A 13,526-nucleotide genomic window follows, 5' to 3' on the forward strand; every position below is an offset into this window, starting at 1 on the left:
TCAACCAACTGAGCCACCCAGGCGCCCTAACTACTTTCTAACATGCTATGTAATGTACTTCTTTGTTTACTTACTTACTTCTTTGCCTCCCACCATTAATGTATAATCTCTAAGAAGGCAGGGATTTTTATCCGTTTTGTTCATTGTCATATAAGCACTGGCTTCCATGCCTACAACCATACATGGCATATAACAGGCATTCAGTTGTTTCTTGAATAAATGAAAAGAGTTGGAAAGGAAAGGGGAGGAAAGCAGAGTAACATGTTTGAGAAAGATCGTTTAACTCAGAATTAACTGAGCTTTAAAGCCAAACTTCAAAAGCAAAACAGGGAAGGTGGTCACTGTTAAGAGACCCAGGAGAGTGAAGAAAAGAAGGCAAGGAAGGTTCATTATTTTCAACTCAAGAGAATCTTGTGCTAGGAAAACAACTCAAAATTTGTCTTATTGAAGGTAAGTTAATAATATGACCTCGATTTATCAGTGGCAGAATGTAATTAAGCTTAATAAGCTACCATGTTCTGATCACATGTGCTTGCAATTATGTTAAGCACTGTATATGTATTACCTCATTCAGTCCTAACAATAAGTATTCAGGTAGGTATTATTATACCCAACTTTTAGATGAGGAAACTGAGACAGAGAAATGGGTAATATGCCAATAGTCACTCAGCAAATAAGGATTAGAGCTGAGATGAAAATTTTGGACAGGCCACAAACCAATACTTTTCACCAATATTCTATCTCCCTAGTATAATCTGAAAAAATATTTACTTTTATTTTCATATTTGGCTTAGTAAGTAGATACTTTAAAATAATAACAATATTTACTGAAGACTTTGTGTAAGACTCTATTGAGGGTTAAAAATCTGTAATAATTTTACCAAAAATAGGAATCAGTGATACAACTATTATGCAGTGCTTGGGATTGTTAAAAACTACTTGTATGTAGCCTTCTGGATAAACAAACATTTCTACGGGACCTTATATAAGCACCAGGTACCATGCTAGGTTCTTGGGATACAAAGATGAATGCAAACATCAATCATAAGTAGCTTATGGACTAGTAGAGAGGACATAAATAAAATACAGTGTGACAGGTACAATGGAAGAAAAGCAAGGAAGTTGTTAATCTCTACTTGGGGAGATAAGGAAAGGTTTCACGGAGGAAGAAGTAACGGATCTTGAGGCCCAAGTAAGAACTGCCAGGAAGACAAGGTAAGGGCATTCCAGGAAGAGGGAAGAGAAAATACAAAGAAACACAAAAATAAAATTGCATGTAATTCACATAACTATCAGCTGTTTGGTATTCTGAAGTATAGGGTACGAAATGGAAATGACAAGGTAAGACTGAGAAGATAACCCAGAGTCAGATCTTGGGGCACCTTCCATACCATGCTAAGGACTTTATCCTGTAAGCCAGTGGTTCCCAAACCTGGCTGTACATCAAAGACTTGCAGATAAAAGTAGTTAGGTGAGTTTCATACAATTAACTCAGCAAACATTCTTAAACTCGGCCTCTGAGAAACACTAACCAATAAACCACAGGAAGGTTTTTAAGCAGGAAGAACCTGGATCAGATTTATATATTGAAAAAAAAAATCACTCTATTGGCAGTGTGGGGCATATAATGAAGTATGATGGAACTACACACAGACCAATAAGTTACAAGACAACTAAAAGGGCCCAAGTCAGAGAAAACTATTTTAGAACTAGTAAGTGAAAGTAATAACAGTAAACTATTCTTTGGTTGACACTGGCTAAGACGGAAAAGAAAAATAGGGCAAAAGTAAAGGAAGATATAAAGATAACAGTTTTCTTTTTAAGATAGGAATAAGTTAAATACATTTTGAGGCTATCTGAAAGATAAGAAGATCAGAGGCTAAAAAGAGAAATAGAGAAAAACAATTGAAGTGGAATAAGGTTATGGAGAAGGAAAGCAGAGACTCAGAGTTGAAGAGCTTCACCTCATGAAAAAGAAAGGGAAATTTCTTACTCTGTGATGGGAAAAAATTCATAAGCCCACTTACCTTAAAGAAAACATGAAATCAAAAGAAATGTTGAACTTCCCCTTGGAGACTTTAATTGTAAGTCACTTTCAGAATTGCCAAACTAAGAATAAAAGTTCTAAATCAAATTGCATTGTTTTGCTGCATACCTAGGGAAAAATAATTATTCTCTTTGGGCTAGGGTTTGGTAACATAATAATAAGAAAAAATATATTAGAGCCACTTACTACATACATGTAAATTACTTTTAGAGTTTATGAACATTTTTGGATAATCACAAAAGTCTGTGAAATAATTGCTGGTGTGAAAATTTAATAATTTAAAAATTTAATTGCACAAGAGTGCAATACAGTTTGGTATAAAAGAACTAGCAGCAGTCTATGGTGTGTCTGGCTAGGGCCTTTGATTTAAAACCTGTAAAGTGCTTGTATGAGTCTGCTAAGGTTGCCAACAAAATACCATAGATTGTGTAGCTTCAACAACAGAAATTTATTTTCTCACAGCTCTGGAGACTGTTAGTCCAAGATCAAGGTACAATAGGGTCAGTTTCTGATGAGTTTTCTTTCTGGCTTGCATATAGTTACCTTCTCATTGTGTCCTCCTCATATGACTGTCTCTTCTCATAAGAACACTAATCCTACTGAATCAGGGGCCAATCTTATGACCTCATTAACCTTAATTACTTCTATAGATGTTCTACCCATACTGGGCGGGGGGGCGGTTAGAGCTTCAACATATGAATCTGGGGAGGGAGGGGGGAAATACAGTCAGCCCATAACAATGTTTGATACAATTTTTGGTAATTAAGAGACTGACTTGGTTTTCTTTGCAACAAAGCACTTTCTAAAATAATAATTTCTGGGAATTTTTTTTTAAACACAACAGACATTTTTTGTTTTGCTTTCATTCTTCTCTACTCTGAAACTAAAGAAAAGAGGTAAGGATTGATGTATCTATAGAAAGTCAATAATCAACAAAGGACCTGATAGGGAAGAGAGGTAAAAGAACAATGTGAACTTAGAGACTTGATGTTATTCTTTCACTCTGGTATTTAACAGTGGCTTGCACATGGAAAGCACTTAGTAAACAGGAGTTTGCTGAATAAAGGGAAAAAGGATGGAAGGAAAGCATAGAAGAAAGAATAGAGGAGAGGAAAGCATGTAGAATATGCAAAAAATAAGCAACTGAACTTTTTTGTTAATATTGCATTGAAACCATAAATCCAAATCAAGACAGCTACTTACCGCTTTAACCATACTCAGCTTCTCATTTGTAATCTGTTCTGTATACTTTCTGTATGCTGCGTTTTTAGGAATTTGCTCAAGAACATCAAGAATCTTTGTATACAATATTCTTAGCCTCTGAAAAGACAAATCATACACATTTCCAATTTAAAATATCATCAAAGGGGCGCCTGGGTGGCTCAGTTGGTTAAGCGACTGCCTTCGGCTCAGGTCATGATCCTGGAGTCCCAGGATCGAGTCCCGCATCGGGCTCCCTGCTCGGCGGGGAGTCTGCTTCTCCTTCTGACCCTCCTCCCTCTCATGCTCTCTGTCTCTCATTCTCTCTCTCTCAAATAAATAAATAAAATCTTTTTAAAAATAAATAAATAAATAAATAAAATAAAATATCATCAAAGATTCAATAGAACACTTTAAAAAGTCTCACAAATTACCAAAAAAAAAAACCTCACATCTGTTTTTAAAATGCATTTAACTCTTTCTTGTTGCAATTTCTTCATGTCTATGCCCTATCCATCACCTTTATAACTGAGGAAAAATGTGAGTACAGTAGACCCTTGGACAACGCTGGGGTTAGGGGGCCGATCCCTGGCATGGTTGAAAATCCACATATAACTTATGACTCCCCCAAAACTTAACTACTAATAGCCTACTGTTGACTGGAAGCCTGACCAATAACATAAACAGTTGGTTAACACATATTTTATATGTTGTATGTATCACATATATTCTTAAAATAAAGTAAGCTAGGGAAAAAAAAATGTTATTAAGAAAATCGTAAGGAAAAAATATACTTAAGCACTGTACTGTATTCACTGAAAAAAATCAGCATATAAGTGGACCCATGCAGTTCAAACCCATGCTATTCAAGGGTCAAGTGTATAATAAATATGGATACTTTTTATGTTGCATGAACAAAAGTTGTGTATAAGCCAAAGGTATGATAAGTAAAAATAAAACTGCATTCTAATGGTGAACGCTGTGAATTGTGCAAGACTGTTGAATCACAGATCTATACCTCTGAAACAAATACATTATATGTTAAAAAAAAAAAAAGAAGAAGAAGAAGAAGATAGCAAGAGGGGAAGAATGAAGGGGCAGGAAATCGGAGGGGGAGATGAACCATGAGAGACAATGGACTCTGAAAAACAAACTGAGGGTTCTAGAGGGGAGGGGCTGGGGGGAGGGGCTAGCCTGGTGATGGGTATTAAAGAGGGCACGTACTGAATGGAGCACTGGGTGTTATACGCAAACAATGAATCATGGAACACTACATCAAGAACTAATGATGTAATGTATGGTGATTAACATAATAATAAAAATAAATAAAATAAAAATCAACTCATTTTGGGGTGCCTAGGTGGCTCAGTCGTTAAGCGTCTGCCTTCAGCTCAGGTCATGATCCCAGGGTCCTGGGATCAAGCCCCGCATTGGGCTCCCTGCTCGGCGGGAAGCCTGCTTCTCCCTCTCCCACTCCCCCTGCTTGTGTTCCCTCTCTTGCTGTGTCTCTCTCTGTCAAATAAAATCTTTAAAAAATAAAATAAAATAAATAAAAAATCAAATCAAATCATTTATTAAATCATTTTTTCTCAAACTGATATCCTAAGCACTACAAATTCGATTTTTTTTTCAATTTTTCTTATTTGAATTTCTGTAGAAGTAAAACATACAAACAATGATTATAAAGGATGATCAAACTTAACTAAATATAGTCATAATACTTCAGCTTATGATGATTGAGTTGGTATCATGTGAATGAAGGTTTCACCACAGGCTTAAGAGAAAAGGAGCACGAGAACTGAGTCACTGTATAGCCTGTATTAAAGCACACTGAACTTCAAGTTCACATAGTAAAGTAGTAAAGTCACATGGTAAGAAGCTGTTATAGCAGATCCTAACTCACAAGTGTTCATAAGTAGTAAGTATAGTCATAAATATACATACATGATGAAGAATTTTTTATTATTTGTATTTAATTTGAAATTTGTTTTAGTTTAATTGTACAAAATCCATAGGTGTTAATACCTAGTTTCATTCATATATATTCACAATATACATACAAATAAGCAAATAAATCTTCAGGGCCTCTAAGAATTGCTTTTCCTAAAAAGTAATCTGCATATTTAGACATTATATATTTGAATATGATGTTCCATAAGAGCGTACTGTAACTATACTAATGTAGAAATTATTGGATAACATATAATCTGAATTATATGTGGGTTTTTTAGCCTCATTTTTTTTTTTTTTTAAAGATTTTATTTATTTGACAGAGAGAGCGAGAGCAGGAATACAAGCAGGGGGAGTGGGAGAAGGAGAAGTAGGCTTCCCGCTGAGCAGGGAGCCCGATGCGGGGCTCAATCCCAGGACCCTGGGATCATGACCTGAGCCGAAGGCAGACACTTAACGACTGAGCCACCCAGGCGCCCCTAGCCTCACTTCTTCTTAATTTTAGCAAAGGATATGGCAATAGAAAGGTCAGATTAAGAGACTTCGGTTCTAAAATGGAGATGTTAATAATATTTGCTTCACAGGTTGTTGTAGAACTTAGACCAGTATCTGGCACACATTAACTTTCAATAAATGCTAGTATTATTCCATTGGAGGGAGTCACTTCAGCAGGTATCAGAGCAAGTTTCAAGAAAAAGAACTGAGATAAACCTGGAGGAATGGTAGGACTTGGATGCTCTTTTAAAGACGTAGGAAAAGACAATTTTATACATGGAATACACACATAGGATTGAATGGCAAAAATAAAAGGAACATAAAGCCATCAGTATATAGTTCTATTTTCCTTAAACTGTGCTGTTCAATAGCCACTGACCAAATATGGCTATTGAGCACTTGAAATGTGGCTAGTCTGAACTAAGAGTGCTATAAATGTAAATATACAGTGGATTTTGAAAATCTAGTATAAAAAAGAGTATAATATACTAATTTTTATATTGATTATATTGTGAAATATTTTATTAAAATAAATAATACATATTAATATGCTTTAAATATATTAAATATATTATTAGTTTTTACCTTTTCTGTATTAAAAAAAGTGAATCCTAGAAAATTTAAAATTACAAACATGGTTTACATTTATAACCCACATTATACATTTATTGGACAGCATGTGGCTAGAATATAGAATACACAGGAAATGTTTAGGAGATAAGCTTAGAGAAAGAGTCAGACTGTAAGTGGTTTTGTGTGCCAAGTTAGAGCATTTGAGATTATTCTATGGGCAATTAAAAGATTTAGGGAAATTGCATGATTAGATTTGTGCTTCAGGAAAATTAACCAGGTAGTAGTGACTTAAAAGACTGGATGGAAGTGAAAAAGGCAGAAAGGCCCGTAACAAAGTTGCTGCAATTCTCTAAACAATAGCAGAGGACGAAAATGGGTAACAGACAGAAAAGGAAAAACGTCAGACTGGAGAGCTGTTACAGAAAAGGATCAACAGAACTTGTCACTGGAATTAACATGAAGATACAGGGGAAAGAGAAATATCAACTGTGATGTTCAGCTGCCAGCCTAGGGAGTAGAAAGACTCTGATACCATCAGGAAAAATAGAGTCCACAGTAAAAGAAATAGATTTAGAAAGGGAAAACCATGAGTTCCGTTTTAGACAATAATGAGTCATTATGAACTCATAAGTACACAACATTCATTCAACAAACCTTATATTTGCTGAGCACATACCATGTGCTGGTTATTGTTCTAGCAAGGAACAAAATAATAAAAAATCCCTGCCTTCATGAAAACTTATCTTCTAATACAGAGAGTAAATGATTAAAATAAATTAGTAGTATACAGTGTGCTGAATAGTTATCTGGAGGGCCTTTGTTAGGACTCTTCTATTGAAAGTGAAATCAAAAGCCAGTGGAGGGTTTTGCAGAGTGACATGACCAGGCTCACATTTGTCAGGCTGACTCTAGCTTGGTTGAAGAAAGACCAAACTGAAGAAGTGACAAGGAAGGAGAGGCAGTTAGGAAGCAAATGCGATTATCTACAGCTTAATGATGGTTGCTGAGAACATGGTAGTAGCAGAGGAGATGGTGAGAAGTACTCAAAATCTGGATATATGTTAAAAGTAGAAACTTTTAATATGGGGTGTGAGCAAAAGAGAGAAATTAAACATGAGCTCAAAGTTTTTGACCTGAGTGAACACAAGAATGGAACTGCCATTCATTGAGGTGAGCAAGCCCGAAAAAAGAGCAGGTTTTAGGCAGAAGAACAGGAACCCAGTTTTGGACATTAAGTCTGGGTCGCCTGTCTGACATTCAAGTGGAGATATCACTAAGCAATTAAATACAGAAGACTCTCATAAAGAGACGTCAGGGCTTGGCACAGAAATCTAACAGTTATCAGTGTACAGATGGTATTTAAAACCACTAGATTGGGGCACCTGGGTGGCTCAGTCATTAAGCGTCTGCCTTCGGCTCAGGTCATGATCCCAGGGTCCTGGGATCGAGCCCCATATGGGGCTCCCTGCTCAGCGGGAAGCCTGCTTCTCCCTCTCCCACTCCCCCTGCTTGTGTTACCTCTCTCGCTGTGTCTTCTCTGTCAAATAAATAAAATCTTTAACAAAAAAATATTAACAATAATAAAACCACTAGATTGGGTCCAGACAAGGAGACAAATATAGAGAAAAGTTCCAAGAACTAAGTCTTAGCACTCCAAAATTTGTAAATTGGGATATGAGAAATAACCAGAAAAGGAGAAGGCAAAAAGTGTAAGGGGGATAAAAGACAAACAAACAAACAAAAAAAACCCAGGACACTGAGATGTTCCCAAGCACAAAGTGCTTGATGGAGACAGTGCCAAATGTGGCAAGAGCTGTTACTGGGTCAATTAAGATGAGAAACATGAGATGACCAATGGATTTAGCAGGACGGAAATCATGGTGACCTTGAAAAGAGCAGTTCTGGGCTCCTGGGTGGCTCCGTTGGTTGGGCATCTGCCTTCGTCTCAGGTCATGGTCCCAGGGTCCTGGGATCGAGTCCCACATCGGGCTCCCTGCTCTGCGGGGAGCCTGCTTCTCCCGCTCCTCCCCACTTGTGCTCTCTCTCTCACTATCCTGTCTCTCTCTCAAATAAATAAAATCAAAAAAGAAAAAAGAGCAGTTCTAGGGGCGCCCGGGTGGCTCAGTCCTTAAGCGTCTGCCTTCGGCTCAGGTCATGATCCCAGGGTCCTGGGATTGAGCCCACATCGGGCTCTCTGCTCAGCGGGGAGCCTGCTTCTCCCTCTCACACTCCCTCTGCTTGTGTTCCTGCTCTCGCTACCTCTCTCTGTCAAATAAATAAATAAAATGTTTAGGGGAAAAAAAAAAAAAGAGCATTTCTAGCCAAGTCTGAGTGGAGTGAGTTCAAAGGGGAGTAAGAGAAATTGGAGACAGTTAAGTACAGATAACTCTTCCGAGTTATCTATAAAGGGGAGGAGAGAAATGGTGTGATTATTGAAGGGAAGAAAGGGATCGAGGCAGGAGGTTTTGAAGTTTTCTTAGATGGAAGCATTCCCACTAAAAGGGAAAACTGATGACACAGGGGGTTAATTGCTAGAGCGATATATTCGGTAAGCCAAAGTGTACTGGAATCTAAGGCAGCTAGGCAGAAAATGTGAGGCGGGGTTAAAGGTGGAAAACGGAGATATAGGTACGGGAGGGCATTCATTAAAGTACAAGTGAAGCCACGAGAAGGCTACGGAAAAACTAAACAAGAAAAGTGGCTTAAGGGGCGCCTGGGTGGCTCAGTCGTTAAGCGTCTGCCTTCGGCTCAGGGTCCTGGGATCGAGCCCCACATCAAGCTCCCTGCTCAGCGGGAAGCCTGCTTCTCCCTCTCCCACTCCCCCTGCTTGTGTTCCCTCTCTCGCTGTGTCTCTGTCAAATAAATAAAATCTTTAAAAAAAAAAAAAAAGAAAAAAGTGGCTTAAGAACGCGGTCATGGCACACGCACGCACGCATACAAACACACGGCACCGATCAAAGTAGATACTGCTCTCGTCTCAAGACAGCTCTCAGGCTGAGCTGTAATTTCACGCTTGAAATACCCGCATCCCCTGAGCCTGTCCCACAAGGTCACAGGGTTCTAGTCGTCCTTGGGAAGTCAGGAATGAAGCAGCACGTACCTCGTGTGGACTCTCACATACAGCCAGTCCCACAAGGCCGGTGGTCTGTTCAAAAACAAGACACGATTCACGCTGTGTATCCCGCGCGCCCACCACACTAAAGAAAGGCAAAACCACCAGTCCCCTGGCTACAACTGGCCTAAAAGCAGCTATCGGTCTCGCAGAGCCACCAGTTTGGAGCGTTTTTTCTGCCTCTCCGAGCGGAGCTACCAAATCTGTCATCCCTGAAGGCACAGCAAAATGGGTCCCCCCAAAACACCGGCAAGCCCGCGCCAGTTGCGGCCACCACCCGCGGGATGAGGGGCTTTCGGGCTGACTCTACCCCCACAGTCTAAATACCAACAGTGACCTCCATTCACCTTACCTTCTTCAGCAAACCCGCCATGACGGCGCCGACAGGACGGGGACGCGCAGCCCTCTGGGAACCTCGCTCAGACCCGCTCAATCCAGCACCGAGGCCGCCACACCGTCGTCACCTTGGAAACAGCTTCGTTCCGCCGGGCTCAGGATTTCCACCCAGGCAAAGGCTGCGCCCCGCCCATTTCTAAGGGGAAAATTGACGCATGCGCAACGAGTACGCAAGAGTCTAAAGCAGACGGTGGAGGAAGCTGTTTTACGTCTCGGTTCTTGCCCTTACTACCGTTGACGGCTTGCCCAAAGGTTGAGGGCAACACTCCAAATTTCCAAAAAGCTCCGACAGAACCTGCGCTCGGCTTAACCTTTGGCGAATTCCTCAATCTCCCTTCCATAGTGTAGTGTGTAGTAAAATGAGAGTAGTTCTCTGGCGCTATCATCTAAGTGGTCTCATGGCAGCAAAGGTTAATTCATGGCGCAAGCATATCGGTGTTCTCAGTCTAATGCACCAAAGCAGTTTGCAGTGTGAGGCCATTTCCTGTCTCAACACTTTCCCACTTCACTTTCGGAAGTACATCATCCACTTTCTCATTTCCCCAGGTGAAGTGATAACGGACCGTACCACGTCTCCCCAGTTATCTCTGCAAACATTTATCGAGTACGCATTATGTGTTAGTTACCGGGACATAATTTGTAAGACAGGATCCCACGTCCTGGAATTTACTAAACAGTGATGAAAACATGCATTAATATTTGGTAAGTGTTCTAAAAGAGGTTTGTGCCAAGTGCAGTGGTAGCAGGGAAGAGGAAATAACTAACCAAAAATGGTAGGTAACTGGAATTAAAGTAGGCATTTGCTAAAAAGTCAATGGCAGAAAAGCACAAAAAAACTGAGTGAACACGTGTACAAAGAGAGATATATATATATATATTCTGGGTAGCAAGTGGTGTAACAAATAGTAAAACAACCCGTAGAATGGAAGAAGATATTTACAACCACATAAAATCATCAAAAGATAAGTGGCACCTGGAATACATAGGAAACTTCTATAAATCAGTAAGAAGATAACTGATAACCAGAACAGGTCTCCCCTCTTCCATTCTTACCTCCCACTCTGGAATATATTAAATGAGTTAACATATGTAAGGCGCCTGGCTCAGTGCATGGAACACAGTACCACACACGTGATTGTTATTTAATTTTTTATTTCATGGTTATTATTCTCAAACAAGTAATACAATAATCCTTTTAGAATGTACTGTGCTCAAAATTCTCGCATGGTTTTTCACTCAAGGTGTAAAAATCAAAGTCCTTTCATCTGCCTATACGGTCCTGCACCAGATAGCCCCACAGCCTCTCATTTCTCAGACCTGACCTCCTAATCCCCTCTCCCTGCTTAGGTAGCTGTTCTTCTAACCCTTTTCTTGGAAAACACTTCCACCCAATGGGTACATGGCTCCATCTTTCAACTCCTTCAAGTCCTTGCTCAAATATTACCTTCTAATTATGGCCTTCCCAGGCCATGAGATTTAAAATCACAAATTACCATGTACTCCTTGTGTTCTTCTCTGTTTTGTTTTCTTCATAGTCATTATCCCCTTCTAATATGCTAATTTATCTTACTTATTTTGTTACTGTGCATCACACTTTCTAGAATATATAAACCATATGCAGTGGAAATTTTTTCCTACCATATCTGAAATGCCTAAAATAGTACCTCATACATAATAAGCACTCAATAAATATATTTCTAATGAATACAATAGAAAAACAGGCAAAGGAAATGAATAGGCAATTGACAGAAATAGAGACAGGAACAGTCAATAAACATGAAAAAGATCCAACCTCCCTAATAATCAATAAAATCCAAATTAACTATAATTTTACTGCCATCTTATGAACAAAAATTAAAGACCAACAATACCAAGTGATAGCAAGGATGTGGAGCAACAGGAAAACTCATACACCGCTGGTGGGAGTGAACTGGTATAATCACTTTAGGGAATAATTTCACAATAGTTAGTTGAAGATACGCAAAACCTACAACTGAGTGTTATAGCTTGAACTATGTCCCCCCAAATTCATATTTTGAAAATGTGACCTTATATAAAAATAAGATCATTGCAAATGTAATTAGTTAAGATGAGGTAATTAGAGTGGGCCCTTGTCTAATACGACTGATGTCCTTATTAAAAGGAAAAATTTGGACACAGAAATGTACACAGGAAGAATGGCAAACGTAATGCAAAGATGAAGGCAGAGATAGGGATGATGCTTCTATGAGCCAAGGAACAACAAAGAGTGCTAGAAAATCACTAGAAGTTAGGGGACAGGCAGGGAACAAATTCTCTTAGCCCTTATAAGAAACCAACTCTGACTTGATCTCAGACTTCTAGCCTCCAGACAGATGAGCTAATACTTTTAATGATGTTTAAATCCCTGAGTGTATGGTATTTTGTTACAGCAGTCCTATAAACTAACATTGAGTAATTGATTGATTTGATCATATGTTCCTCTCTTCTATTAGGATAGCTGTCCCTAGAAATATGAGCCATGAGGATCATGTTTTTTCAGCTTCATATTCCCATTATGGGGGTCATAATCTTTCCAGCTCAGATTATTCAAGAATTAGGCTTCACCATAACTTCCATCACAATTTCTAACTTCTAATATTTAAATCATTCACCATGACAATTCAGGACAGAGGAAATATGTATTAACACACATGCACGTATGAATGGCATTCTAAAGATACAAGCAGACATGTGTATGGATGTATACACATACAAAAATACAAACTACTGAACTGGAACAAACCATCTGATGCATCAATTTGCTCCTGCAACAGTGATATTTATATTTGGACACACTAGATTAGATTCAGGAAACGATATTAGGATTGAGAGGAAATGTCATTATTTTTCAAACCAGATAACACTGAAATAATCACCGGAATTTAAATGAATGGAAGTTTATGAGGTCACAAACTTTATTCTTTGTCCCTCCAGATTCTAAGAATTTTTGTCATTGTGGATGTGTTCTAGAATGTAGAATCATGTGATTATAAAAGATGCATGTATTTTCATTTGTTGTAGCTTTGGGAGTTCAGGCTTCTGCCGTACCGTATTTGCTGAAGACACCACAGTTAGACAGACCTAGCTGATCCTGGCTAAGGTACTGCATAGCTAACCATTTCTATGTGGTGGGAAGATGTGTAGGTTTTCTGAGGCAAATCCTTTGCAGTGCGAGGCTACGTATGGAGGGGGCTTGATAGTGGTGTCCTATGGCTGGTGACAGTAGAATTGGCTACAAAGAAATCAACCTTGGCACCTGTGATATCAGAAAGGGATTTGGGAATATCTTATTGTGAGTAGCAAGGACATCAAATGCATGATAGTCTCAGCTGGGAGAGAGTTCCCAGAGGGTAAGTGTTAGAATCCTCCTAAGGAAGGAGACAGATGTTAGGAAGTTCTGTAAACAAAATTAGAGCAGGCCAGGTGACTTAGAACTAAAATCTGGATCTCAAGTTTTACACAATATGCTGTGGAGGACCCCAGCCTATCCAATAAGGAGGTCTTGTTTCCCCAAAATTAAGTAACTGGAAGAGTTATGACCTTCTACCTGCTTCTTAATGACAGAGGCTCTTCTGTGAAGGGCTGGGTCTTACCAAAGTTAGGTAGTTAAAGTGTTTCTCTAGAATCTAGGGCTCTGGAGCTATGCTCCCCAACCAGTTACTTGAAGGAGGCATGAAAACAAATGGCTGAAAAAGAAGAAAGCATCTCAATTTTCAGGGCACGAGGGGCTCA

The 13,526-nt window shown here is 39.1% G+C and overlaps 1 protein-coding gene across 3 annotated transcripts in view; it reads right to left on the reverse strand.

Annotated features, from left to right (window-relative positions):
• The window catches only part of NDUFA5 (NADH:ubiquinone oxidoreductase subunit A5), a 32,487-nt gene that overhangs the window by 7,481 nt on the left and 11,480 nt on the right, over nucleotides 1-13,526 (reverse strand). The window contains exons 2-4 of one of the 3 annotated variants that reach the window (XM_035021025.1): nucleotides 9,730-9,909; nucleotides 9,366-9,410; nucleotides 3,251-3,367 (exon numbers count right to left, since the gene is read on the reverse strand). In XM_035021025.1, the coding sequence (XP_034876916.1) occupies nucleotides 3,251-3,367; nucleotides 9,366-9,410; nucleotides 9,730-9,750 (183 nt within the window). In that variant the 5' untranslated portion in view covers nucleotides 9,751-9,909. The remainder of the gene's footprint in view (nucleotides 1-3,250; nucleotides 3,368-9,365; nucleotides 9,411-9,729; nucleotides 9,910-13,526) is intronic. The other 2 variants (XM_035021027.1, XM_035021026.1) reach the window with 2 other exon arrangements.

The sequence above is a fragment of the Mirounga leonina genome, unplaced genomic scaffold (assembly GCF_011800145.1).
Source record: "Mirounga leonina isolate KUSES-001 unplaced genomic scaffold, KU_Mleo_1.0 Mir_174, whole genome shotgun sequence".
NCBI lineage: Eukaryota > Metazoa > Chordata > Mammalia > Carnivora > Phocidae > Mirounga > Mirounga leonina.